This window comes from Cenococcum geophilum (assembly GCF_001692895.1).
Source record: "Cenococcum geophilum 1.58 unplaced genomic scaffold K441scaffold_57, whole genome shotgun sequence".
Taxonomy (NCBI): domain Eukaryota; kingdom Fungi; phylum Ascomycota; class Dothideomycetes; order Gloniales; family Gloniaceae; genus Cenococcum; species Cenococcum geophilum.
Window position 1 is genome coordinate 929,813 of NW_027137615.1, and position 26,053 is coordinate 955,865.

At 40.1% G+C, this 26,053-nt stretch overlaps 4 protein-coding genes across 4 annotated transcripts; 3 read left to right on the forward strand and 1 right to left on the reverse strand.

The window, feature by feature from the left end:
* Positions 1-1,949: 1,949 nt before the first annotated feature.
* On the reverse strand, positions 1,950-2,721 carry K441DRAFT_282004 (uncharacterized protein). Its single transcript, XM_067640931.1, has one exon. It carries the CDS (start codon positions 2,478-2,480, stop codon positions 2,076-2,078), a length of 405 nt encoding a protein of 134 aa, XP_067498882.1. The 5' UTR covers positions 2,481-2,721; the 3' UTR covers positions 1,950-2,075.
* A 1,339-nt stretch (positions 2,722-4,060) lies between these two features.
* Positions 4,061-5,763, forward strand: K441DRAFT_667821 (uncharacterized protein). The gene is made up of 4 exons (XM_067649903.1): positions 4,061-4,387; positions 4,443-5,067; positions 5,213-5,419; positions 5,471-5,763. Exons 1-4 carry the CDS (start codon positions 4,110-4,112, stop codon positions 5,495-5,497), a joined length of 1,137 nt encoding a protein of 378 aa, XP_067498883.1. The 5' UTR covers positions 4,061-4,109; the 3' UTR covers positions 5,498-5,763.
* A 526-nt stretch (positions 5,764-6,289) lies between these two features.
* K441DRAFT_667822 (uncharacterized protein) lies at positions 6,290-7,120 on the forward strand. Its single transcript, XM_067649904.1, has 3 exons — positions 6,290-6,446; positions 6,506-6,669; positions 6,737-7,120. Exons 1-3 carry the CDS (start codon positions 6,370-6,372, stop codon positions 6,847-6,849), a joined length of 354 nt encoding a protein of 117 aa, XP_067498884.1. The 5' UTR covers positions 6,290-6,369; the 3' UTR covers positions 6,850-7,120.
* Positions 7,121-8,121: 1,001 nt separating this feature from the next.
* Positions 8,122-9,710, forward strand: K441DRAFT_619785 (uncharacterized protein). Its single transcript, XM_067645891.1, has 2 exons — positions 8,122-9,091; positions 9,139-9,710. Exons 1-2 carry the CDS (start codon positions 8,307-8,309, stop codon positions 9,500-9,502), a joined length of 1,149 nt encoding a protein of 382 aa, XP_067498885.1. The 5' UTR covers positions 8,122-8,306; the 3' UTR covers positions 9,503-9,710.
* The last annotated feature ends 16,343 nt before the right edge of the window (positions 9,711-26,053 follow it).

The window sequence follows — 26,053 nt, forward strand, 5'->3', positions numbered from 1 at the left end:
TGTTGACTTGGTATCTAGCCCGCAGGAAGGTTCCGCGTACGCTGTGGTTCCAGAATGCGCGAACGAGTCGGTCCTTTTCATAGAGGATGGAATTGTTCTTCCTCATAACAATGAAGATTGATTTAGCCTTGGACAGTGAGATGAGTTTCTGTTGGACCTCGACACCCACCCCGCGCAGTTTCGCTTGGTGATGAAGCGCGATGATGTGGGGTGGCTTCCTCAGCACCATGCGGCAGGCCATGAGGTACCCTTTCTCAAAGGCTGTGCTTGACTTGGTGTTCTCCTTGAGAGGTGGTGGGAGTGGAAATTCGTCTGGACCGAGTAGGTCGAACATTAAGCCGTCCTTTCGCATGTTCAAGGCAATGTCGTCCGGGTTATAGAACTAGATCTGTTAGCCGTAGCAACCAGATAGCACGTTGGAGGGACTTACAAAGTATATCCGATGCTTTTGATTCTGCACAAGTCCGTACTGATCGACTTCACAATCGACTGTGGCACGAACACGAAGGTAGGATTCGTACTCGGAATTTACTGAGACCTGGAACTGTAGTGGAGTTGAGACTGAGAACCCGTCAACGTAGAGCATTTTTCTACTGTCGACATCCTGCCACATTATGAAGCATGGACCTTCGCCCTTTGCAAATGTGAACTAAAAAGGGAATATTAGTCAGTAAATGTCACATCTAAACACCTGACAGGTCTTACCTCTCTGGTTTGCGCATCGTTTTGTGCTAGGTTAGCAATGTCGGGGTACGCATCGTTCTCATTGTCTACTGATGCTTGTGGCTGGTCGGTGTATTCGTTATCTTGATGCTCGGTTGGCTCTAGAGTGTTGGACTCAGTGGCATCATCACCAGTATGTTTGGGTTGGCTGACGTTTCTGCCATCTTGATGATCGGTCGACTCTGGGATGTTGGACCTAGTGGCATTGCCTGTAGGCGCTGACTGGGCATTCTCACCATCACTTGAGTCAGCGTAGACGACTTGGTAACTGAATCCGAGCATTTTGTAACACAGTTCGATGAGATGTTAGTAATGGGTTGTGAGAGACATCGAGAGTTTCGTGAGTGACTATGAAGTTGGAGGATAGAGAAGGTAGACAAACGGAGCAAGCAAATACGCAAACCCGAAAAAAAGAAGAGAGGAAGAGGAGCAGCTTTGGAAAGTGAAGAAATAAGTCTCGCCAGATCAGGCGGCAGAAATATCATATAGGGCCCAATAGAATTCTCAACGGTGACGCCATCTCATTTGTATGCTCGAATTTCAATTCACTCCATTCACTCTCATTCTTGCGGCTTGAGCCGCAGTGACGAACCGTCTCCCCATATACCGGTAAGAGTGCGACTTTGCCATATTGGGTTACATGTGAGTACTTAGATGCATTTATATGGCTCACCGCGTGCCTATTTAGCTTGTACACTCAGGAAAGTACAATATATAACAATAATACGTTCGATTTTGTTTGGTGATGTTCCGAATCTAGAATTGTCTGCGGAGTTGGGACTAGACCTGGCCCGAGCGTAGCTGGGCCCCTTTTACTGAACGTCATCTGGGGGACACCCCGACTGTTTTGTCTACATAGCGCGCTCAGGGAAATCTCGCAACGACAAAGAAGGCATATTCCATTGCATTACTCTTCGTATTCCCGGCCGCCGGATCCTCTCATGTCCGACCCCTTTGACCCGACTGGATTATATACGATGGAGTATGAAGCTTGTCCCGTGTTTAAGTCCCACCTAGAACCGTTAACGAATTTCTTATTTGTTAACCATTCCATCGTACCTCTAGCCCAGTTAATGACGAACGCGCTCTCATGCCGTTAACTTCAATGACTTCTGGGAGTAAATAGTCCTCTGATGACCAGGTGTCTCTAAATTGCACCTTTATCTATGCGCGTGCAATATCCTGGATCGGCTTGGCTGGGTCGATCCAGAAGAACATATCCATGGAACTGAAACCGAAAACACTGCCTCGAATGAGACTCATGGTCGCGAGAGGACTGTTGGCAACATATATCGTATTACAGGCAAGCGCACGGCGGACTCCAAGGTAGAATGTTTCGCCTTGCCCTTCTTCTAACCCCACGCTCTTGATTCATTCGGTCGCGCATTCAATATCACCTGCCCCCATCTGTTCCTCGCTTCCTCTTCCTCCGCTGCCATGCGAACTGCCTCTGCCGCACGTCTTGGTACTTCTCCTGCTGCCCTGCGAGCTATTTCTGCCGTACGTGCTGCTCTTTCTGTTGCGAAAAATGCTATGTCTTCTGCCATGCGCCCCACCTCTTCTGCTGCCGCACGCCGTTCATTTTCTGGAATCGACTCGACCAGCTCCATGTCGAATCGGCAGCGTCTTAAGGGACATGCCGGGTTTTCTGAATTCCGGGCCCATGGGTTGAGACAGTCCCTGTGGTACGAATGATCGCACAGGACGATTTGCTGATGCGCTCCCCGATTCTGACAGCTTGTTGACATATCACGCATACAAAAGTCTCGTGGTCACTCTGGAAGTTGTGGTGTTGAACTGAGGACGCGGCCATGGCCATGGCTATATGCTGGGCGGATTTTCTGGTGAAAGGAGTCAGCTGAAGGCTCACATGCAGCAGATTAAAGTTAGATACCTGGCATGGATTTGCGCGTTTCAGGGAGGAGTTAACTGGAGCAAGCAAATACGCAAGCCCGAGAGAAAGACGGCTAGTCAACTTCGACGCCTAGGGTAGAGAGCTTGATTGCCGAGACCTCCTCGCTTAGTAACTACTGCTGCTGTGGCATGACTTCACTCAGATCTCCCATTCTTCCACTCCCCTTGGGCTTGCGTATTTGCTTGCTCTAGTCATCTTCTTCTCTTTCGTCTCACGAGCACTCCACACTTCTCGCTTCAAAAGAAATGCCTTCAGTCGAAACTACTAAGCTATAGCAGGCAGGTTTATTATTTGATGGAAGCCTCACAGTCACTCATGCCTATGACAGTGGTTGATCCGAAAGGTCGCAGGGACAAAGCACTTTGGAAGAAGGAGCTTCAGGAAATCGTAACTGAGATCGAGTCTCTTGGCAGTAAAGTCATTTTTCGCTGTCCTGAAGGTCGAGCCATTGAGTAAGCAGCCTTTCACATCCTGATATATAGTCTCTAACTCTCGGCCTAGCTTTGAGCTCCCAACCGACGCCGCCTTTACACTCGACTCTACAATATTCACAATTTACGAAGCCGATGACGATGACGACGACGATAATGATGACGCTGAAAATGAGAGCGCTGTGGATGGAACGCCTGGTAATGGGGACTTACCAGGCGGCGGTTGAGCCATAGTGAATCGAGGTGGAGGCGATGATGAACACGTAGCTGGCAACAATGAAGGTGTAGTAGATGCTAGTTAAAGCACGGCGACAACCGGACATAACGGCACGGATCTCTGAGACTAAAGCAATATAGGGTAACGGGATCACCAAATGTTTCTGTGGCTGCATCACGGATACTATTGGTATAGCTAAGTTAAGGCTGCGTTCGGTTGCAAAACTTCAGATCAGATCTGAACTGAAAGTCCGACAGAAAAGGACGCGTTCCTTCCTAATTTGGTACGCGTTTGTGGCTTTGTTAAAAGCACAGGCGTGTGCAATCTAGAGGCTTCAGATTGAAACTGGAACCCAGACCTCCATATTGAACTGACGCCAAGACCTTCAGTTCAGAAGCCGTATATAGTAAAGTTGCCAACTTTTTAGTAACTCTTAGCGTGTTTTTTAGGCGGTCAGAGGAACATCAAAAAATTTGTGGTTGAAGTCAAGTTGAACTGGAATTCAACCGAACAGTCGCCTCAGAATCAGATTGGAGCTCCAGATCAACTCCATTCTGAAGCCCTCATTCTGATCTGAACTTGCAACCGAACGTTCCCTTATATTTTTCGATTCGGAATCATGGTTAAACCTGAAATGAATGTGAGGAGTAGATGGTTGTGTAAAATTAGATTCTATTTTGGTTGAGGATGTTGTTCGTAGATGCTATGGCCTGCAGTAGAGTCAATCGGGCCAAGCTACCGTGCAACTTATTCCACTTCTCCCTCTCGACTCCCATCTTACGACAGTCATCGTCATTACTACGACTCTAGTCCAACGAGAAACATGCGACCCAAACCAACTCCCAACGAGATCACGCCAAAGAAGATCACGTCTCAAAAGATCACCTCCCCGGAACATGTTGAAGGAGAAAAGGACAGCCCAGTCCTACCTCCTGCGGATTCGTACAACAAGGCCCATGACTTCATTACAGGTTTCAACAGCTGGCGTCCCCGAAGACTCCCCCTACCGGCTATCTATGAAAAGAACTTCGCCACGCAGATGTCAACGAAAGAATGGATGAGGTTCAGCGACGAACTCAACCTTTCTGAAAGCGATGACAGGTCAGTTTTCTTTTGTAAAATCCATTGCTCGTATTCTACTAAACAATTCGATCAGGTACCCCAGATACTCCTTCAACTCAGCCACCTCGACTCTCATCATCCAATGCATGCCCTCTGCCATTCATGAGTCCATGCAATTTTGCTTCGAGAAAGCCATTGTCAGAGCTGAAGCTGATCTACCACTTGATGCACAATGTGTTTGTGTGCAAGGCCAAGAGATGGACCAATTTGAAGGTCAATATTATGGATCGACCAAAACTGCTGATCTGGCAGTACGGATCATAAACGACCGTGACCAATTGGAAACAAAATTGGTTGTTGAAATAGGTTTCTCGGAAGAGTATGACGACTTGGTTGAAGATGTCAAGTTGTGGTTGGAAGGCATGCGGACAGTTTCTATGTGTGTGTTAGTAAATTTGGAGGAAGAGCCTAAGTATTCCTGTCCGGTCGACAACAATATGGATGAGAAAAGGTTTCGGGAGCTAGTATTTCCTGACAATCCGTTGGAAGTGCAGCCCGAACATATCCATCTAGAAGGTCCCTTCGGCCCAGCGACTTACAAAGGACTTGAAGAAGTTGACCACGAAGGACCTGACCACGAAGAACCCAATAATGAAGAGCATGACAACGAAGAATCTGACCACGAAGGACCCGATAATGAAGAGCCTGACAACGAAAAACTTGTATGGGTGGGGAACATTTCTACTGCGTTCTTAGAGCGGTGGAAGCGAGATGCTAGAACCGGGAAGGCCAAAAGATATGGAAAACGGGTTGTTAGTTATTTATTATTGATGAATATCACTCTTACTAATTAGTATGTTATAGAATCTTCATACTGCTCGCAATATCAACTTCAAACGAAGCGACTTTATGGATACCACATCAGACGATGACCGTGCTATATCAATTAAAGGTGACGAATACCGCCAGTTACTCGCAAGGAATATCAGAGAGCTGGCCGCAAAACGATGCCGAGCCATGCTGAAAGATCGGGCTAAGAGGGCAGATGACCCTCAAGATAAAGATTATATGGTAAGTTGATATAAGTGCCTTAGGATGAATTTAGACTAATATTTGCTTTAGGCTTCCAAAGGGAAAGGAAGGGCTTAAGAGATTGAACTATCCCAGAAAAATGCCACCCACAATAATAAGTAGGGGATGCTACGGCATAAGAATGGAGGGATGAGCAGATACCGTTACCGAGCTGGACTTTCCTAGAGTACAGTTATAGTTATAGAGGGTTTGAGTGTTTAGTGTTTGAGGCATGCGCCGCATGCGAAGACGGCGCAAAATGGGTGACCACCATTTTCTAATTATACACCGTTTTAGCTGCCCAAAAGGCGCCATGCCAGGTCTTCTATTATGGTGGAATTATATAGAGAGCTTGCCTACAAATAACAGCTCAACCAATAAACAAAAGAGATCCATGTCGGCCTCTATTATATTTCACCCTCCTAAGGGGAATCCCCCAACTACCACCCTTTTAGACTGGTGAATTCCATAGCTTTCTATTATGTGCCTGGGGACACTTTAGGTCTTATTTCAAGGCCGATTATTACAACGGAGGTTTGAGCTCTCGTAGAATCATGTTTTAAGTTGCGCTGAAGCGTCTACATTATACTAAAAGCCTCTTATAGCGACCCTAACTAAACCGCTATAGTATAAAGAAAACTAAATAAGATAATATAAGGCTCTAAGAACTTGTTATACTTTACTAAGTCCTACCGCTATGCTAAAGAGACTAGATAGAATAAATCTACCTTAATTAACTCAACACTGGCCGAGCTGTATGCTCGGGGTGGATCGTCCAATCAGAACCCACAAGCACGTAATTCGGAGCAATATTTGGCCGACGCACCCATAAAACAATTTTTCCATTCCGCCTCCTCTCACAACCAATCAAACCCATATCGCCCCCTCTCTTCCTCTCCCCTGTCACAACCAATCAAACAACTCAATAAAGCAGAGCTGCATAACATCCGATGGAGGCACAGATGCAGCATCAGCTTAATGCTCTTACCCAGTCGATTCATGATATGAAGGCCATGACGGACGCCCAGTAAGTCTTTACGAGCTCTTGCTTTATCAAGAGATCTTTACTAAATTCACTCTTATAAGATTTTGGAATTTAAACGCCAAAATACAGAACTCAAAAGTACACAATGCCACCGAAGCATTGGTCGTTATGCGCAGCATCGAACGGGGCCCTAGCCCTCAAGTTCCAGTCAACCAGGCTATTCCAAACTTTCCTGGCAACCCTAATCAGATATCGCAGATGAACGGTACTTTCCCCTTCTAGTGCTTCATTTTTTTTTCTATGCTCGCTAAATTAATAATCATTCTACGTAGTGCTCCAATGTTGCAGTGTCCTCACATCCCTCGATATACCTCTTCTTCCTCAAGCTAGACCAAGACAGCTCCGAACAGCTGTGCGAGGGGCGGTCGGACTCTCAGCTCTCTAAGGGAACGGAGACATTGATCGCGGCTTTCTAACCAGTCCACAGTCCATCGTGATAATGCATTGTAGATGACGAGATGACGTGGAGGAAGGATAGTAGATGGAGCGCTGCGGGTGACGCTGGTCGAAGTAGCAGCAGCTCCAACCAGGGAGATGTCGCTACTGTTTGTGCATCCTAGGTAGCGGAAGACTTCAGGTCATTTTTCTCCGAATCTTACTATTATTGATAAACAGTAGTGATCATTTTTAACTAGCGAATCCGTGTAGTTCCGGGCTCAGGTTCTGACTGCCCAATAAGCCTTGCTCGATTCCGCTGTGACATTGTCCAAAATCTTCTCATAGGAAGCCCAGCAGCCTGAAAGGCCTTCAGGTGAGCTTCTTTAGGCAAGAATTTATCCTCCCCTACTCTCAGGTCTTTCCTCCGACTATGTTTCCTTTTGCGTCTCCGGCTATTAGGCTGATTGCGCGCCGCTATTTCATCGTGAGAAGCTATAGTCATTTTAGCATGCTTACTCTCTAACATGTAACGATTGCCCATACCCCGGGTCTCGCTAGATCTAGTATTATTGCCCCTTTTTTGGCTATATCTAGCCACCGACTCACCCTTTCTACCATCGGTGGTCTGTTCCTGCTCTGCCAAGACTGCACGCTGGTCCTTGCCCCGCAGACAACCTGCTAGAGCGGAAACACGCGGTTCAGTGATGCTAATTTGCTTCCGCGGGTGCTTCATTATGAATGAGTTCGAGTAATGTGGTTTTTAGCTTCGAGGCTAAGAAAGGTGGAAGATCACGGTTGCAGAGTGCAGCGATCTGGGCGGGGATCGAGATCCCTATGATGACATAAGAAATGGCAACCATAGGCTGGGCCTCAAGGCCATCTTCACTTCAACATATGCACTCCAATATAAAATAGCTTGTTAAACCTTGACTGCAGGGTCGAGGTCGATTAAGAATGCTTGCCAAGAAGGAATGTCACTACCTTATTTGTTACGAGATTGAATTATATAAAGATGTGTTGACTGAGCGCCGACCACTGATTGTCGTCTACCAGATTAAGGCTAGATCAGGGGTGTCTTGATCGTGTATATATATTCGTTCTTCGTAGATCAATCTACACACGAGTTCGTTCGACATGATGCTATATGAATATTTCAGTTATGGTATAGCCTTGTAGCCTTGCGATGAGATTAGCGAGCTGCAAGCGACTGCATGTGCATCGGTGATCGCCCCGCAATTGTGGTTTCGCTTCCTGCAACTTACACGCCTAAAGTGTCCTAGGAGCTTGTCTCATCTTTATATTCAATTCACATTGACTAGAAGAAGCGTGAAGAAAACCTAGACCCGATGGACGAAGCCACCGAAACAATTATCCTTGAGCTCCAGTTACAACGACATCTCGGTTGCTTGTCAAATTCAGATTGAAGAATGCAAAGCCAAGCTTGCGTTTCTATCCGATCGTCGAATGAGCAGAAGTATCGCCCAAGCCGTGCAAGATGACGGTCCGGTTGTGTCTAGTCTCTACCGAGAAGAGAACCGCTCCTTCCGCGACAGGCAGCTCGCACGCCGCCTTGCTGGACTGTCTGAAGAACCTTGCCCGCCCACACACGATCAACAATACCTAAGCGAAAATCTCTTAGCTAGACTGTCAGTCTTAAGCGTGGGCAGAAATGATAACGAAAGCTTCGATACGGAATCAGATGCTGGAGAAGGATCCTCTCACGTTGTCCAAAGAGATAAATCAAGAAGTCTGAAGACACAATATGAATGCCTAGCTTGCACAGAGAGGATTGTGATTTACGACGACATCCAGGCACCTTGTGCCCACCATTACTGCCGGGGGTGCATGGTAAGGCTTTTTGATAACTCAACAACTGATGAGTCCCTTTTCCCGCCTAGGTGTTGCAATCGTCAGATTCCGATTTCTCTTGTCGATTGCTTTCTCGATCCGGAACTGGTCCAGCGGATTGAAGAAAAAGCCGTAGAGTTTGGAACCTTGGACCGCACCTACTGCGCTTGGCCATCCTGCGCATCATTCATTCCTCCTAACCTTATTCATAACAATATTGCAACTTGCTCGTTATGCGCGGAGCAGACTTGTCCATTGTGCAAACAACCAGTGCATAATGGAGATTGCCCGCGGGATGTTGCGCTGCAAAGCACACTGAAAACGGCGCAAGAAGCTGGATGGCAGCGATGCTATCGGTGCCGAACAATGGTGGAGTTAGCGGTCGGATGCAATCATATTACGTGAGTTCCTTGAGATGTCTTCCAGTATTCATGGCTGACATGTCTAGCTGCCGATGCAACGCACAATTCTGCTATGTCTGCGGCCTAAAATGGAAAACCTGCCAGTGCCCTCAGTGGGACGAAGCCCGTCTTTATAGTCGTGCGGCGGAGATCGTTAACAGAAATCCGCAGCCTCTTCCTCGCCAAGGGCAACCTGAAGTGATACCCAGGGCGCGGCAGGTTGAACAGGCTGCACAAAGACTTCGGGAGAGACACGAGTGCGACCACGATGGCGCATGGAGACGTCTGGAGGGAAGATTTCGATGTGAAGATTGCCGGTCAATTCTCCCAAAGTTTATCTTAGAGTGCAGGCATTGTCAACTACAGTCGTGTGTTCGATGTAGATATAATAGAGGGTTGCTAAGGATGTGAAGCGTGGGTATGGTGGGACGTGCCCACTGCAGAGAGGGTGCTCGCCCCAGATGACACGAAGATGCTTACTACAGAGCTGATGTTCTTGTTAACGACAATTCGGAAATTACTCTGCTAGGGACACCTAGCTAATAAATCAAGAATCTCGCCAGTGGCCTTGCCTACGAAGCAAGATTGAAATCCTCTGTACTACATGTGCTTAACATAGCACTTCCTCATCCTTGGCTCTCCAAATTTAGAGGGCATATAGTAAAGCCCTAGTCTTAAAATACTCCCTATAAAAACATCGCCATGAAAGCCCCTCCTTAAAGTTCCACGTGCCGTAAATTCAAGAGCCTCAGCTCCCCCAAAACACCGACTCCCAGAGCCACGGCCAGCACTCATTCCAGCCATATCTCACTATCTCTCTCAACGCATTTAAAACCTAATACATCTTATCAGCAAGCGACTCAGATGGCCAATCTGGCCGTCTAAACCTTAGCGATCCAGACGTCGGGCAACTAACCATGCTGGCGTTCAGTTCCAATTAGACATGGTCAAGCTGATTCTTGAGTGTTTTGGCTCAAATGATCAGTGTCTCCGTTCCCTTAGAGAGCTACGAGTCCGACCGCCTCTCGCACAGCTGTTCGGAGCTGTCTTCTTGCTCCAGCTTGATTACCCTGAGGAGCAGGTATGCCGAGGGATGTGAGGAGATTGCGGCATTGGGGTGCTACGTAGAATTATTATTAATTTAGTGAGCATAGAAAAAATAAAGCACTAGAAGGGGAAAAGTACCGCTCATCTGTGATATCTGATTAGGGGTGCCGGGAAAGTCTGGGATAGGCCGGCCGATCGGAACTCGAGGGTTAGGGCCTCGTTCGACGCTCTGCAAAATGACTAACGCTCCGGTGGCATGGTGCACTTCTGAGTTCCACATTCGGGCTCCCATATTCCAAAATCTTATATAAGAGTGAATTTTAGTAAAAATTTCTTAATAAAGCAGGAGCTCGTAAAGACTTACTGGGCATCCATCCTGGCGTCCATATTAGTGACCAACTGGAAGAGAGCATTAAGCTGATCCTGTATCTGGTTGGTACAGAGTGACAACTCAGTAGTGAACTGCTGCTGATGGGCGTCGTATGCCTGGGTGCTCTGTGCTATGGTCAGCGTGGTTAGTTGCCCGGCGTCTGGATCGTTAAGGATTAGACGGACGGATTGGCCTCTTAATTGGAGCCGTCGGATTGGCCAGATTAATAAGGCCCGATTGCAAACGCCTGCAATCGGGCGATTTGAATGGAACTCGCGATCCTTGGCATGGTGGTGAGGCTTAAGTTGAGGCTTGGCGTCAGAATATCGATCGCTCACAGATCTAGAGCCTAAATCTTAATCGTGATCCTTGGCATGGTGTTGCAATAGATCTTAATTTTAAAACCAATGATAGCAGAAAATAAGAAGCCAAATATTACCATATTACTAAGTAGAATAAGCAATGAAATGTAGCAAATCTGACACCTAATTAAGCACCAGGAACACCCATTCTTAACCACTTTTTTAGGCACTCTTCCTCTTCTAACGATGCAGCCGAAAAGTGATTACGATCGGGTATTACCATCCTACTAGTGTCGCTAAAGATTTATTCGCATTTGGAGCTTATTCTAGGGCAAGAATAAAGCTCTAGAGCCAGTATATAAAGGTTAGGATACTGTTGGTATCACCCGGGGGGGTACTGCAATTGCAATATGAGGTAACTGGTTCTTTAATTCATTCGTGTTCTTTCGCAGAGGATCATAAGGATCGCGGTGCCTAAATAGGGGGCTGATGAGTCACCGTAAGGATGACTAATTAGAGACATAACCACGTAACCTCTACTTATACAGACACTGGCAACATTTATAAAAAGGAAAGAAGGTAAGAAAGTATAAAGGAGTAGTATATAGGTCGATAGGTGCTTAGGGTAGTAATCGCGGATGTTTTAGGTATTATAAATATTGCAAATGTTGCGGATATCGTTACGGATATTGCGGATATCGCTACGGATATTGCGGATATTACGGTAAAAATAGGTAGGCGCGTATAAGGTGTTACCGGAGTATTAACCGAGCATTTATAGTCCTATCCATCGTTATTAAAATAACAGTTAAGGAAGTTAATATTAATAGTAAGGTTGGGAGGGTCCTTGTCGTTACAAAGGTAAGTAGCGCTCTTGCCCTTATTGTTGCTACTCTTATTACTAATATTATCGCGCCTTACTATACTAGGCTTTATACTAGGCTCTATGCTACCGGTAAGGCTATAGGTAAAGGTATCGTTATTTATAGACGTAACTATATTCTTAGCGGTTTTAATTAATATTAGTCCATTTAAAGTTATAAAGTGCTTAATACTATAGTCGTCGTAGAAGAAATTACCGCTAGTAGTAGTCGGAACTATATCCTTGTTAAAGTTATTGTTAATATTATTATCCGCAAGGTACTGGTGGACGCGTCTCTTAAATCCTTCTCTTACTTTATTATATTCTTTTTTAGTGTACCTAGTTAACTAATAGTCTCCTTTCTTACACACGAAGCACGTCCTAACGTTATTACTATAATAATTATTTAATAAACTTAGTCGAGACGTCGGTCGGTAGTAGCAACGGTTAGTAAAGAATACGTTTATAGGCTATAAGTACGCATTAGCGGGTTATTCTATAGTACTATTAATCTTCTTATAAGTAACAATTAACGATTATAGGCTGTTTATAAGGCCAGTAAGTGTGGTAAGTAGGTTTAAGCAAGCTACCTAGTAAGCAGCAATATCTTAATAAGTGACAATAAGCTTGTTATATAAGAAATCATTATTATAGAGGTTAGCGTTAAGACTATACTGTAGATAATAGAGGTCGTTAAGCAGTAGCTATAGACAGTCCCCTATAGACTTACTTTTATTTTTTATTATTACTGTCTTAAGAGTAATAGCATTCTACTTTATTAAAATTCTATACTTATATTCCGGTCCTTTAAAATAGTTATATATAGCATTATAGATGCTATTAAAGGTGGTATAGATTACCTTATTCTTATAGTAGAAGTTAAGAGTAATACTATATAGCATTATCGGAAAGCCTTTAATCTTTACTGTAACAGAACCTTGTAGCAAGAACTACGATGGGCTTGTCAATGGGCTAGGTGTGTAGGAAATACAAGTATAAAAGTCGGTCAACGTAATAATAACTAGTGGAGTGGTTGCCCAACAGATTAACTCTAATTGTATTCTAAGAATTACTACGAGGAAGGAACTATCTAGGTAGGGACTAAGGGTCCTTAAATACACAACCGTACTCCTAAGAAAGTTGTTGCTCTATCTGCTCTATCTACTCTGTTTACTTTGCGATAGATTTTATAGATTATATAGATTATATAGATTATATTATATAACTCTACTTACTATTCCTCGTTATATAGTTCTACGGGTTTTATTCTAAACCGTACTTATATTAACTAACTAGCTTCTTCCAACTCCTCTTTAAGTAGTCGTAATATTATGCTTAAAGCGTCCGTAATACTATCTCCCTCCTTTCTATCTTCGTCCTTAAAGATTCCTAGCATCTCTAGGTTATTTACTAGAGGTGTAATATCCGTCTAATTAATTTGGTTAATATTATTACTTATAATGCCTAAAGCACCTTCTTCTTCCTCTATAGCCTATCGGTCTTATACCGTTACTATAATATTATCTCTTAGTGAGATAATACCATCTCCATGTTCTCGTTGTACAAAAAAAAGGCTAGTTTGCGTTACGTTGGCGAGTCCTTTATCCCAGCAACCTTCCTTTTATTTAGAGTGCACTAAAGCGAACATTTAGTTATTCTATAATGTTCGCTCTATCTCTAATATTAAATATGCGCGACCTATTACTCTTAATAGTTATTTGGTTCCCTAATTAATTTATCTTAGGGTCTTATATTTAGTTTAAGGCAGAAAAACTTAAGGGTAATCTTGCCGCAGCGCTGGCGGAAGCCCATCATCGATCTAAAGAGTCTACTCGTGCCCTTAAGGCTTAGTAGTCTACCTTTACAAAAGTTTAGCGTCTTTAACGCGTTCGTAAGAAGGTTTGCTTTAAGGAGTGGAAACTTATAGAATAAGGTCTTTAGGAACTGGGTAATAAAAGAACGGATTCTCCTCTAATAGAGAAGGAAACAGATCCGAGTAGTTTAGCAACTGTTCTTTTTAGGTTCCCCTTAGGTAACTCATTCTTTGGCGATCCTTCTTTATTAATACTGCCTGACCTAATCTCTTCTAATACTCCCGTACCTTTCCTATAGCGTTCTTTAAATTCTCTAGTGGCTCCTAGGTAGTCTCAGTGTAGCCTATTTACTTAACTTCGTACTATATTTTATTATTAACGTCCTTATGGCTAATAATCTTTAAAACTTGCCATTCGTCTTCTTCCTATCCTCTATACGTGTCTGCTTTATAGACCGGTGGCTTAACATTCCTATATACTAGCTCTAGCATTATAATATACTATATAGGGTAGATCTTCATTTTAGCTGGTAGGTTTAACTTAAATATAACCGGTGAAATCCTCTACATAATTTTAAAAGGTCCTAGTCTAACATAGTCCAATTTCTTACTTAGTCATTAACTCTTAAAATTTTTATATAGTAGCTACACTTTATCTCCCTCCTTAAGATCTAGTCCCTTAGATCTCTTAGCATTATAGTACTTTTTCATTCTCTTTTGTACTTTCTTTACTAATTCCATAAGGTCTACATAAAGATTTATTAATATCTTTATTCTTTCTTTAGCTGTACTACTTATTTTCTTTACTTATTATAGTGACAACAATATTCTCAGCTTATATCTATAATTTGCCTTAAATAGTAATGTGCCTATTCCTTCTTAAGGTGTTGTATTGTATGTAAACTGTATAACTAGTAATAGCGATACCTAATTATTTTGTGCATAATTGACATAATGCCTTAGATACTACTCTAGTGTCTAATTTAATCTTTCCATTTAACCGTCTATCTGTGGATAATATACAGTAGAAGTTACTGCTTAAACTCTTTACTCCGCTAAAAACACTTCCTAAAATACTACTACGAATCTTAGATCTCTATCCGATATAATTTTACTTAGTACTCTATGTCTTACAAACACTTCTTTAACGTAGATTCTAGCGATATCTTTTACTAAGATTTCTTCTATACATGCTATAAAGTATCCCCACTTTATAAGCTTATCTACTATTACTAAGATCACATTATAATCTTGTCCAGTAATAGGATTTTTTAATTTTGGCAACTTAATAATAAAGTTCTATAATATGACCTCCTATAGTCTCTCTGGTGTTTTAATAGGTTATAGCCCTCTATACGGCTTATGCNTTATTAGTTTATTCCTTTANNAATCTAAATANTCNTTNNTAACNCTTCTNGCTATCCTCTANATTCCGTTAATAATATACTCCTCCTAAAGTCTTAATACTAAGCCCGTAGCTCTATTGTGTCCTTAAGTTAATCCCTTATAAAAGTCCTCTATAAACTACTCTGCTATACTTCTTAGGATATACCTTACTTCTCAATTTTTGTATATATCCGTTTATAGATCTTTTAGCTATACTTCTAGAATTCTTTACACCTAAAAGCTTTTTAGTATCTTATAGACCTTCTCTGGTTTATTATCTTCTTAAGTTACTACAATTTTCGGGTAATTATACCTAATTAATCCGTCTATATCTTTTCGCAATAAAGCCCCTAATAGCTTTTCCTTATTTTATAGTTTAGCTTTGCGGCTTAAAGTATCTGCCCGCGTATTATCTATGCCTTTAGTATACTAAATCTTAAAATAGTATTCCATAAGTATCTCTGCCCATCTAACCTATCTTTAGTTAAGTTCCTTTATTATTAGGAATCCTATTAGGTTCTTATAATCCATTTTAACCACAAATGGTTTCTCTATACCTTATAAGAATGCTCTTTATTTCTTTAATACTATAACTATACCTAATAACTCCTTATTGTAGATGTTATAGTTTAACTCTAGTGGTGTTATTTTCTAACTATAATATGCCACTGGGTGCCATCTATCTTAATGCCTTTATATAAAGCACGCCCCTAGTATATAGTCTAATACATCTATTTTTATAACCGTCTCTAGTTTTGGTTAATAGATCTTAAGAACTGGCTCCTAGGTAAATAACTCTTTAACTTTCTTAAAGAGTTCTCTTTGCTCTTCCCTTTATACCTATAGTTCTTCTTTCTTTATTAATTATATAAATGGTTTAATGTCCTTTAACCACTATGCTATAAACCTTCTATAATAATTGCAAAATCCTAGGAACGATCTTAACTATATAACGTTCTCTAGTTCCTACCAATTTACTATAGCCTTAATCTTCTTTAGATCTATACTAAGTTAGCCTAGTTTAATAATAAATCTAACAAAATTAGTCTTCCTAGTAAAGAACTTATATTTCTTAATTGCTACTAGCATCTATTCCTCTTATAGTCTTTTTAAAACCTATTTAACGTGTTCCCCATATTCTTCCTTAGTTATTAAGTAGATAATAATATTATTAAGGTATACTATAACAAATTCATCTAAGTATTCTCCTAATATATTATTAATACGCTTTTAGAACGTTGCTAGTGCGTTTATAAGCCCGAATTGCATAACTAATGGTTTATATAGTCCTTCCTTTAACCTAAAGGCTGCCTTTTATTTGTCGCCTTCCTTAATCCTGATTTAATAGTACGCCTATCTTAGATCTATCTTTATAAAGATTTGCGTATTACCTATTCTGTCTTAGATTTCGCTAATTAAGGGTAAAGGATACCTATCCTTTCTAGTAATACTGTTTAACTGTCTGTAGTTAATATATAGCCTTAGTTTACCATTTTTTTTTAGTACGAATAGTACTGGATAACCCGCTAATAACTGCGATGGTCTAATATATCCCTTTTATAGATTTTCCTAGATAAACTCTTTTAACGCTCTACCTTCTTTTTTAGTAAGCTTATAGATTAGAAAGAACCTTAGACTTATTCCTAGTTCTAATTCTATTTTATAGTCCTATGCTGCATATTCTAACAGCTTTTTACTTTTCGGTAACTATAATTTCTTACCATACTTGTGGTATCTCTTTAGTATATAGCTTAGTCCTTTTTCTATTTCTTCATAGGTTGCTCCTACTTAGTACTATACTAACTTGGCTTATTATTACATCTTATAGCGTTAAGTATCTCTAATATCGACCTGACCTGTAATCTAATTAATTCTTAGATTATATTCCTATAACCAAGGTATACTTAATACTGCCTTATCCCGTCCTAATAGTAGGATATTAAAAGACATCTTAATTTATCTTCCTTTAATAGTTATCTAAATAGGTCCTGTTTTAAGATTAATAATCCCTCCTCTATAGGTTATTAGATCTCCTAAAATTGTAACTAATAGGTAAGGTTGCTCCTTTTATCTATAAGGTAGTCCCATTCTCTTAACTACTGCTAGTAAGATATAGTTTCGCGTTACTCCACTATCTATTAGCGCTTTAAACTGCTAATCTTGCTAATTAATCTATAAATTTAAGTATTGTCTTTAAATTCCTTTAAGGGTCTAAGGCTCTACTACTGGCTCCCTCTAGTCCTATGGGCCTCTACTTTTCCTAACTATTAGCTACTTAATCCTAGTGCATTTAACTTGCTTTTTAGCCAATGCCTAGTTCGCTTTTTATCTTTAATATACTATAAACACGTGTTTTCTAGGCATTCCCACTACTATTATCCGTCTAAGTATTCTTCCGTAAGGAATCTTTTTAGTTAAAGTATTAAACTTCCTTCCTCTTAGGTCTCTATTGGATGCCATCTATATATATATTTGGCATTCCTATACTATTACTTATCCGTTATTTAGTATATCCTTATAGGGTATTTCCGATTCTTTTCTTTTAGATTCTTATACATTTCGTATATATTGTCTACGCACATAATCCATAATAACGTATAGTGTGCTGGGTGCTTTGGGTTAACTCTTAGCTCGTTTTCGTCCCTAAGTTTAAACCTTTATCGTGCTAATCTAAATATTGCGACTTTATTTATAGGTACTAAGATACGTCTTTCGCTTCTCTAGTCCTCTAAATATTTCTCTAGATCCTTTAACGTTATAATTAAGGCTCCTTTAATATGCGTTATAGCCTTCTCTATAATTAGGTAGTCCTAGATAACTTTTTTATCTAACTACATATAGAAATCTTCCCACTTATTATTATGCCTTTGCCTATACCACTTTTAGTACAGCTACTGGAGTATATATAGTCTGTCTGTAAGGAAATATCTCTTTATTACTATATTGTAATAGCCTTTAGTATATCATTCTTTAAACCTAATAGGAATCCCTAAATCCTCTTCTTATTCCAGTTTAGTAAGCCACTTAGCCCTTAGTATGCCTACTTTCGGCCTATTAGTAATTCTTTATACTAGTACTTTATCCTTTATACGTCCTAATATACTAAATCTTTTGTCTAGTTTCTATTCTTACTACGCGATAATTCTTTACCTAAATTCTTCTATAGTTTCTTTTGGTTTGCGCCTTACGCTCTAATCCTTAAAGTCATCTTACTTCTTAATCCTAGTATTAATTTTTTAATCTTTAGTCCGAATACTTTATTTAACTAGTAAATCCTTTAAGTCTATATATTTGTCTCCTAGTCTAGTTACTATTTATACCGCAGATTCTCTAATCTGTAAAGAAGCTCCTAGCCTCTTACCTATGGGTGTCTTAATTCGTACCCTAAATCCTTGACCCTTTAGGTTCTTTAATCCCGAGCTTGCTTCTAACTTAAGTTTAGCCCCTACCTTAGTCTAATTAGGCTTAACTAGTGTCTTTATCTCATCTTAAGAGTCCTAGATCTCACTTATCTCGTCTTAAAAATCTTATACCGTTAGGAATTCTTATCCTAAGCTTATTTATATATCTTTAAACTAAGCTACTGCTCTACTCTATCAGTTTCTATCCATTATAGGTCCTTAAGCTTACCTTATCTCGTCTTAAGAATCTTAGTCGTCTTTTATCTCATCTTAAGAATCTTAAGCCTTTAGCCTTTTACCTTTATTAAGTGCCGAAGTGGTTCACTATCCTACTTCTTTTACGTCTTATAAAGCGATAGACATTATATCTAGTAGGGTTTCGATCCCTACTAATATTCCCTATTCTATAGTAGAATTATCCTCTACCTTTAGTATAACATCTCTAAGGTCTGCTTGCTTTTAGTAAGCGGCCCTTATTACCTTATCGTCACAAAATATTTCGCCTAGGTCGAATTCATTGTCCTTAATATCCGATCTACGAACTAGTTCGTTAGTTCCTCTACATCCTATAGGTATTAGCTCCTATAGCTAATAGCTTACGCTATACTTAGTATCCTTATAAATTCAGTATACGTTGTTGTAACAAAACGTAAAACTTTTAATTAAACATTCTTTTATTCCTCGCAGTATATTATCATCCCTCTATACGTATATATCGTCTACTAGTTTTATACCTTTTACTATATAGTAACTTTACCCACTTTTACAGTCTCTAACGTAATAACCCTATTTTCCACAATTTATATAAGCTCCTTCTTTAAACCATTTCTCTTATTATAAAGTCCGCCTAAATATCTTCTGCTGTTAAAATCCCTAATTCGGCCTTTACTCCTTAGACCTTTAATTACTTAATCCTTATCCTCTAGGTTTCTATAGTTTACTCTATCTCTTATAGGCTTCTTTAGTACCACTTAGGTCTATTAGCTCTGCGCCATACCATAGTTTCTAACTTAGCTTTTATCATTGCGTACTCTGCGCCTTATATAACTATAGAACTCTATCCTAGCCTTTCTTAGCCTATTTCCTTTAGTAGATCCAATTATTAATCTTAATCGCCTAATCTATTAGTTCCCTTAGGGTNTCCNNATCTTCNATTAGNATAATTACGTCCTAGACTTTAGCCTTAAGTCCCTATTTATACTGTGCCATAAGCGCCTTATTATTCCACTCTACTTATATTGCTAGTATCTAGAACTATGTTATATACTTAATTGCTAAAGTTCGTTATATAAGGTTCTAGAGTTTTCTTTCCGCTATAGTTATTTCTTCTAGGTCTCTAAATATCTGCGTAAGTTATTCTGCAAATCCTTCCCAACTTAAGAACATAAATCGCACGTCTTGGTTAGTGGTCGTTATTCCATTTACCTATATCTCCGTAAGATAGGGTTTAAACCACTTAAGTGCTTTTCCTAATAAGAATAGTCCTATATAGGCTATCCGATCTACGGGTATAGGTAACTTTACTCCCTCCTATAAGACCTTAAAGTGCATCTGCATAAGGAATCCTTTAAGCTTTAACCTCTCTCCTATAAATCTCTTAATTAATAGTAGCTTAATCTTTACTGCTCTTATCCTATTAAGTCTTTCTTCCAACACTATATTATTAGCTATTAACTAGTTAACTATTTCCTATAGCTGTCCGACCGTCATAGGTTGCTATAAGTTAGTATCTGCTATACTAGTATCACCTCCTGTCCTTAAAGTAGTTGCTGCCGTTAATAGCGTTATAGTGGCTGCTTTTAGTAGCATATTGTTCGACTTCTTATATTAATACTATAACTGGGTAGTAATTATATAACGGAACCTTGTAGTAAGAACTACGATGGGCTCATTAATAGGCTAGGTGTATAGGAAATACAAGTATAAAAGTCGGTTAACATAATAATAACTAGTGGAGTAGTTGCCTAATAGATTAACTCTAATTATATTCTAAGAATTACTACAAGGAAGGAACTATCTAGGTAGGGACTAAGGGTCCTTAAATACACAACCGTACTCCTAAGAAAGTTGTTACTCTATCTGCTCTGTCTACTCTATTTGCTCTACAATAGATCTTATAGATCATACAGATTATACAGATCACATTACGTAACTCTGCTTACTATTCCTCGTTACATAGTTCCACGGGTTCTATCCTGGACCGTGCTTATATTAACCAACTAGCTTCTTCCAACTCCTCTCTAAGTAGTCGTAACATTATGCTTAAAGCGTCCGTAATATTTACCTCTTATAGTATACCAACTCTGTTATAAAGGTCGTTAAAGATTATAAGCTTGTGGTTAAAGTTATCATCCTCTTTATTATATTTGCTTTCCTCTATATATATCTTTACTAGGGTTACTAAGTCTCTACTATAGTTAACGGCGGTTATAACTTTTATAGAAGCTGTAACGTTTATAGGGGGAGTTATAACGTTTATAGAGGGAGCCGTAACGTTTATAAGTAAGGGAGTTATAACGTCTGTAGAGGGAGCCGTAATGTTTATAGGGGGAGCCATAACGTCCGTAGGCGAGGGAGGCTTGGCTATAGGGAGGTTATTTAAAACAGCTGGGGTTAGGGCAGATGACGTTAAGGGGGTTAATAAACGTAATTTAAGACGACGGTTAATAATATATAAATTAAAGGATCCTTTATTATTAATGTATAGTTAAATTTCTATATTTAACTATTCTATATAGTTATCCTCGTAAGCGACGTTATATAGTACTTATAGTACTAACTTGCTTTTCTTATTAAAGACCCATACCCTATTGCGTTAGAGTAGTTATTTAAGTCCCTTAAGTATAAGCCTGTTAGCGTCTTTAAATATCTATACCTTAAAATTATTAAAGTCCTCTTAGTATAATTCCTATAGGCTTTTATCCTTAAAGTTATACTTAGTATACTTATTAATTTTAAACTTAATATAGCTAGTAATATCTTCTACGGTGGTTTTATTAGTTAAGGTAATTCTATTACCCCAGTTTAGACGTTAGGTTCCTATATTAGACATAATTAACTAGCGTAGATTATAGTGTAGGTCGTAGTATAGGTAGGGGTACTACTAACGCTGCTAGGTATACTAGCGCTTAGTAAAGAGGTCGTACTAGGTGTTAATTTTATATAGTGGACGCGAACCAAATAAAGCCTTAGTAGGAGTTGGTTCTTCTTAGTAAACGCGACGTAATTAACGGGCCTTAGTAGGAGCGATCGCGTATTGTCTCTTAAGTAGTTGTTTTACGTGGTAGACGCGAACCAAACAAAGCCTTAGTAGGAGTCGGTTCTTTAAGTTCCCAGAGCCTATACCAGAAGGGTTCTCCTTAGCAAACGCGACACGATTAACAGGCCTTAGTAGAAGCGATCGCGTATTATCTCTCTTCGTAATAACACCTAGCTAATCTGTAATATCACTAATTAGTGTTAGTATTACCTAGGGGGGTACTATAATTGTAATATAAGGTAACTGGTTCTTTAATTCATTTGTGTTCTTTCGCAGAGGATTATAAGGATCGCGGTGCCTAAATAGGGGGCTGATGAGTCACCGTAAGGATGACTAATTAGAGACATAACCACGTAACCTCTACTCGTACAGACAGATACTCCTTGCGATAATTAAGTTACCACTTAATGGGGTTGCGAACTTCTACATTAGGCTTTAAGGCGCAATATCTCTCTAACTCATCTTTAAGCTTTCGCTCTTTAACACCTGCGAGCTATAAAAAGCGCCCAAATAGTGAAAGCTTCTCTTCTTTAGGATCTTCAGGTGTAGTCGGTTAAGGTGTTAATTTAGATACAGTAGCTTGCTCCTTAGCTACAACTGCAATTTGACGTTGCTGCATATAGTTAACCTAGTAGGCCTTTACTGTAGTTTTACAGTCCTTAATCCAGGCCTTATTCTCTACCTACTTCTCCTTAAAGTATTTAAACTTAAGGGTAGGATATAGGATAACAGCTGCTTAATAAGCAGGTGTAAGATCGGTGCGTAAGTAGTAGCTTCGCATCTTAAGGTGGCCAAAATCCACAGCTATTTTATATAGAGGGGTTAGCAATTGAGCTTTAATAGACTAGTAAAATTCGTATTAGTTTTAAAATAGCTATCTGGCTTATATTGGAGCTCCTTCGCAGTAGATTTCAGGTGCTCCAAAATATAATCCATTATAGGGAGCACCTCCCATAAAGCTCCATAAGAGCCATCGCTGGCGTTACCCTTAATTCGCTTTGTTATTTCCTATAGAGGTAAAAGCAGTAAATGAAACTGTTCTAATTCAGCCCAGTCGTCGCCTGTAAGGCGGTCTCGCGATAGAGCTGCGTGGCGTGAATAGGTGATGTTAATTGTATTGCGAAGTAGCAGTACTGTAGGAAAAAATTAAAAGCCATTTAATAAATAGATATACGGTACTTGCATATATATAATTTAGCTATAGTTTACACCAAAACCATATAAGATGCGGTGCTTAGTAATATTTTTAAGATGGCTGCGCATTTATTAAGGAAAGAAAATAGACGATTTAATAAGGAGAGTATTGTAAGGAAATCCGCAATATAAAAGCTAAATCGCTAGTTTTTATCTAAGTATCAACACCACTATATAAGAAGGTTCTAAATAGCGGAGCTGCATAATATAAGGCCTCTTTTAATGCTCTAAAACAGGAGAATAAAAAAAATAAGAATTAGGAAGATTATTAAGGCGGGCGGGAGGCTAATATTACTAATGATTTTTTCTAGAGTTACAATATAAAAGTTTTACTTACCAGTATCTACCTATAAGAACGTTAAGTTCCACCTAACTCCCCTATCGCTTAGTAGTGAATACGCCTTAAATAACTCATCTGGCTTTAACTTAAGAGAGGGGCAGAACTTCTAGAGCTCTTTAAAGGCCTATATACGTTTAGGCGAGCCTTGCAGCTACTAAACGATATTATATACCTTACTAATTAAGCTCTTCTTCCTCCACTTGGTGTACTAATCTTCCTTACTTATACTTATAAGCCTCCTCTTAAAAAGGCTTATACCGTCGCTAAATATAATTACCTTTACTATAAGGTTAAGGATATAGCCAGAACACCTAATGTGGCGTTATTTAGCGTCCTATCTACACCGGGTAGATAGAAGATCGATAACTCTATTATTTATAGTCGTATTATCGGCAATAAGGAAGCCAAGCTTATAGGTAATATTATAGCGTTTAAATACGCCAGAGAGAAGAGCTGCTATATTTTTACTAGTCTTAGAGCTATAGATTTCAGGTAAGCTAATTAAAAGAGCCCATAGATGGCTAAGCTGGTTAGTAAAGTAGGCCACCACTAATAAAATATAGAGGTTACTGCATAAACTCCAAGCGTTAAAGCTTATATATATCCTACCAATTACATTCTGTATAAGCTTAATAACGGCTTTACAGGCTTTAATATATTATGCCTTAATCCACTTACGGCTAGTACCATAAGAGTTAGGGTAGATACTATCTACGGTAGGATTTAAGAGCTTAATAAGGCGCTGCAGCTAAGGGCTTATACTTTAGCGCCTAGTGATTCCTTCTATAATAATAAACTTAGTAAATAGCTTCTGCACCTTATCTAAATTAACTAGGGTAACTAGGTTATAGGACATCGTGGGCGCGGTTCTAAAGGCAGGAGAGGTAGGAAAGGTAGAAGAATTCTTAGTAATAAGATTAGCACCGTTATAACTAATACGGTGGTGCCTCTGGAGGTGTTTAATAATATAAGAAGTTTTACTTATAGCAAATATAAAGTTATACTAAGCTTTTTAGAAGACACCTATTACTTACTGTTAAATCATTAGTATTATAGATAAAGTATCTAGAGCTTAATATATACTGCTTGCAGGCCTAGTAATTATACCCAGCTTAGTTCTTAACTAGATAGCTATAAGCCTATATATATAACTTTTAGGCGCGCCAGCGGCGTAGAAAGGAAGGCTTGTAACTAAATAGAAGGTCCTTCCGGGTTATTACTTAACAGCCGTTCTTTATAAATTACTTCTTATTACTTCCTTGATAAATATTGGAGTCTTCTACTTTGGAATTATTAGGAGGAGAGTCCACAATAATATAATTAGCGGTCTCTTAAACAGTAGAGCCTATAGGAGAGTAAGTGCTCTTAAGAGGGCTGCTGTGAAGGCAGCTTGGTGAGCTGCTAGAGCTATTAAAAGACGACGCGTGGCTATAAGAAGAGCCTATAGAGCAGTAGGAGGTGGTTGGAACTTAAGTAATAAAGTAATCTATGATAATTAACAGATAGAGGAAGTAAAAGAGGCAGTTTAACGATATAGAAACGACTTGGTAGAGAGTTTTCTTTAAGGGTTGTTAACCTTTTATATTATAATTTTAATCGTATCGCGTTCGCGTTCTTGTTATAACACGCGTACAATAGCGCGTGCTTTAAACGCGTAACAAATTTTCTGGCAGCCATTATAACTATATTAAAGTAGTTTCTACGCCTTAGAATAGTGAAATTAGATGTGGCGATGGTGTAGTGTTAGTAAGAGAAAGGAGTTAATGATGCGGGTAAGTTAAAGTTGTTTTCTGCGCACGGTTCAAACCTTAATCTAGGGGTTAAGGGATAATACCCCGCAATGTGCCTCCTTAATTACTACTACCTGATCCCCTACCCCTTAATCACCACCTAATGCAGTAATATTGATCCTATTATGCTCAGGCTTTTAAGTAGCGTGTATAAGACGTAAATTGGGCAACTTTTGGCTAGTCCTAGGCCCGATTTTGCACCTCCCCTAAGCCCATCACTAAACTGACTTTAGGGTGAATGACCATATAAGGCCATCTTACTATAATAGCTCTACTAGAAGGCCTCCTGTCCGCGCCTCTAATACAGTGGCTTCTAACAGCGTGTATTACCATTAAATTAAGTCAATTTAGGGCTTACGAACTAACTCTTAGATCCATCCTAAAGCTTATTTCCTCCTAGGCCTATACCGTCATTAGCTACTTCCAATACTGCCACTAATACTCACTTCTACACCTAATATCCGGCCTTAATCGGATGCAATCCGGATTAAGACGAATAACCTCATGGACTGACTGGATTGGGCAGCTAAAAATAGGGCGATCAATTGGGTGTCAGTTAGACTACGGACTGGCCGCTTAATTGACTACGCTGGCTATGGTGTTTATTTCGGCTGTCATTCCGTTCATGGCAGCTTGTATGTTGGCAATGTTCGGCACTGGTAGTTGTTGTGGTTGTTTATTATGCGGCTGTTTTATCGAGTTGTTTGATTGGCTGTGACAGGGAAAAGGAAGAGAAGAGGCGATGATTGGTTGTGAGAGCTGAGAGGAGAGGGGGCGATATGGAAAATTTGTTTTGTGGGTGTGTCGGCCAAACGTTGCTCCGCATTAACGTGGTTTATAGGGTTTTGTAAGGCACATTGCCCAGGTGCACGGTAGGGAGCAGGCAAGCCGAGCATGAGTCACAGGAGAGTCGATGGAAGAGGACGATATGGTAAAGAGTGGGTATGGCAATACCCTAGTACAGAGACGAACCGATGAGGAGGACAGGGCTGCAAGCCCGAGGAGCTTATAAGGAGGTGCCAAGGGCTAGCCGAAGGCTAGCCTTGGCAACCCTAAGAGCTCCCGGGCGTGCACCCGAGTAAGGGTTAAAATAACCCTTACACCGATTAACTAGCCAATTAAGCTCTAGAATACTAAGGGCCGACTTAATATAGACTCTATAATATATATTTATGGCTTTAAAACTCCCTAGAAATAA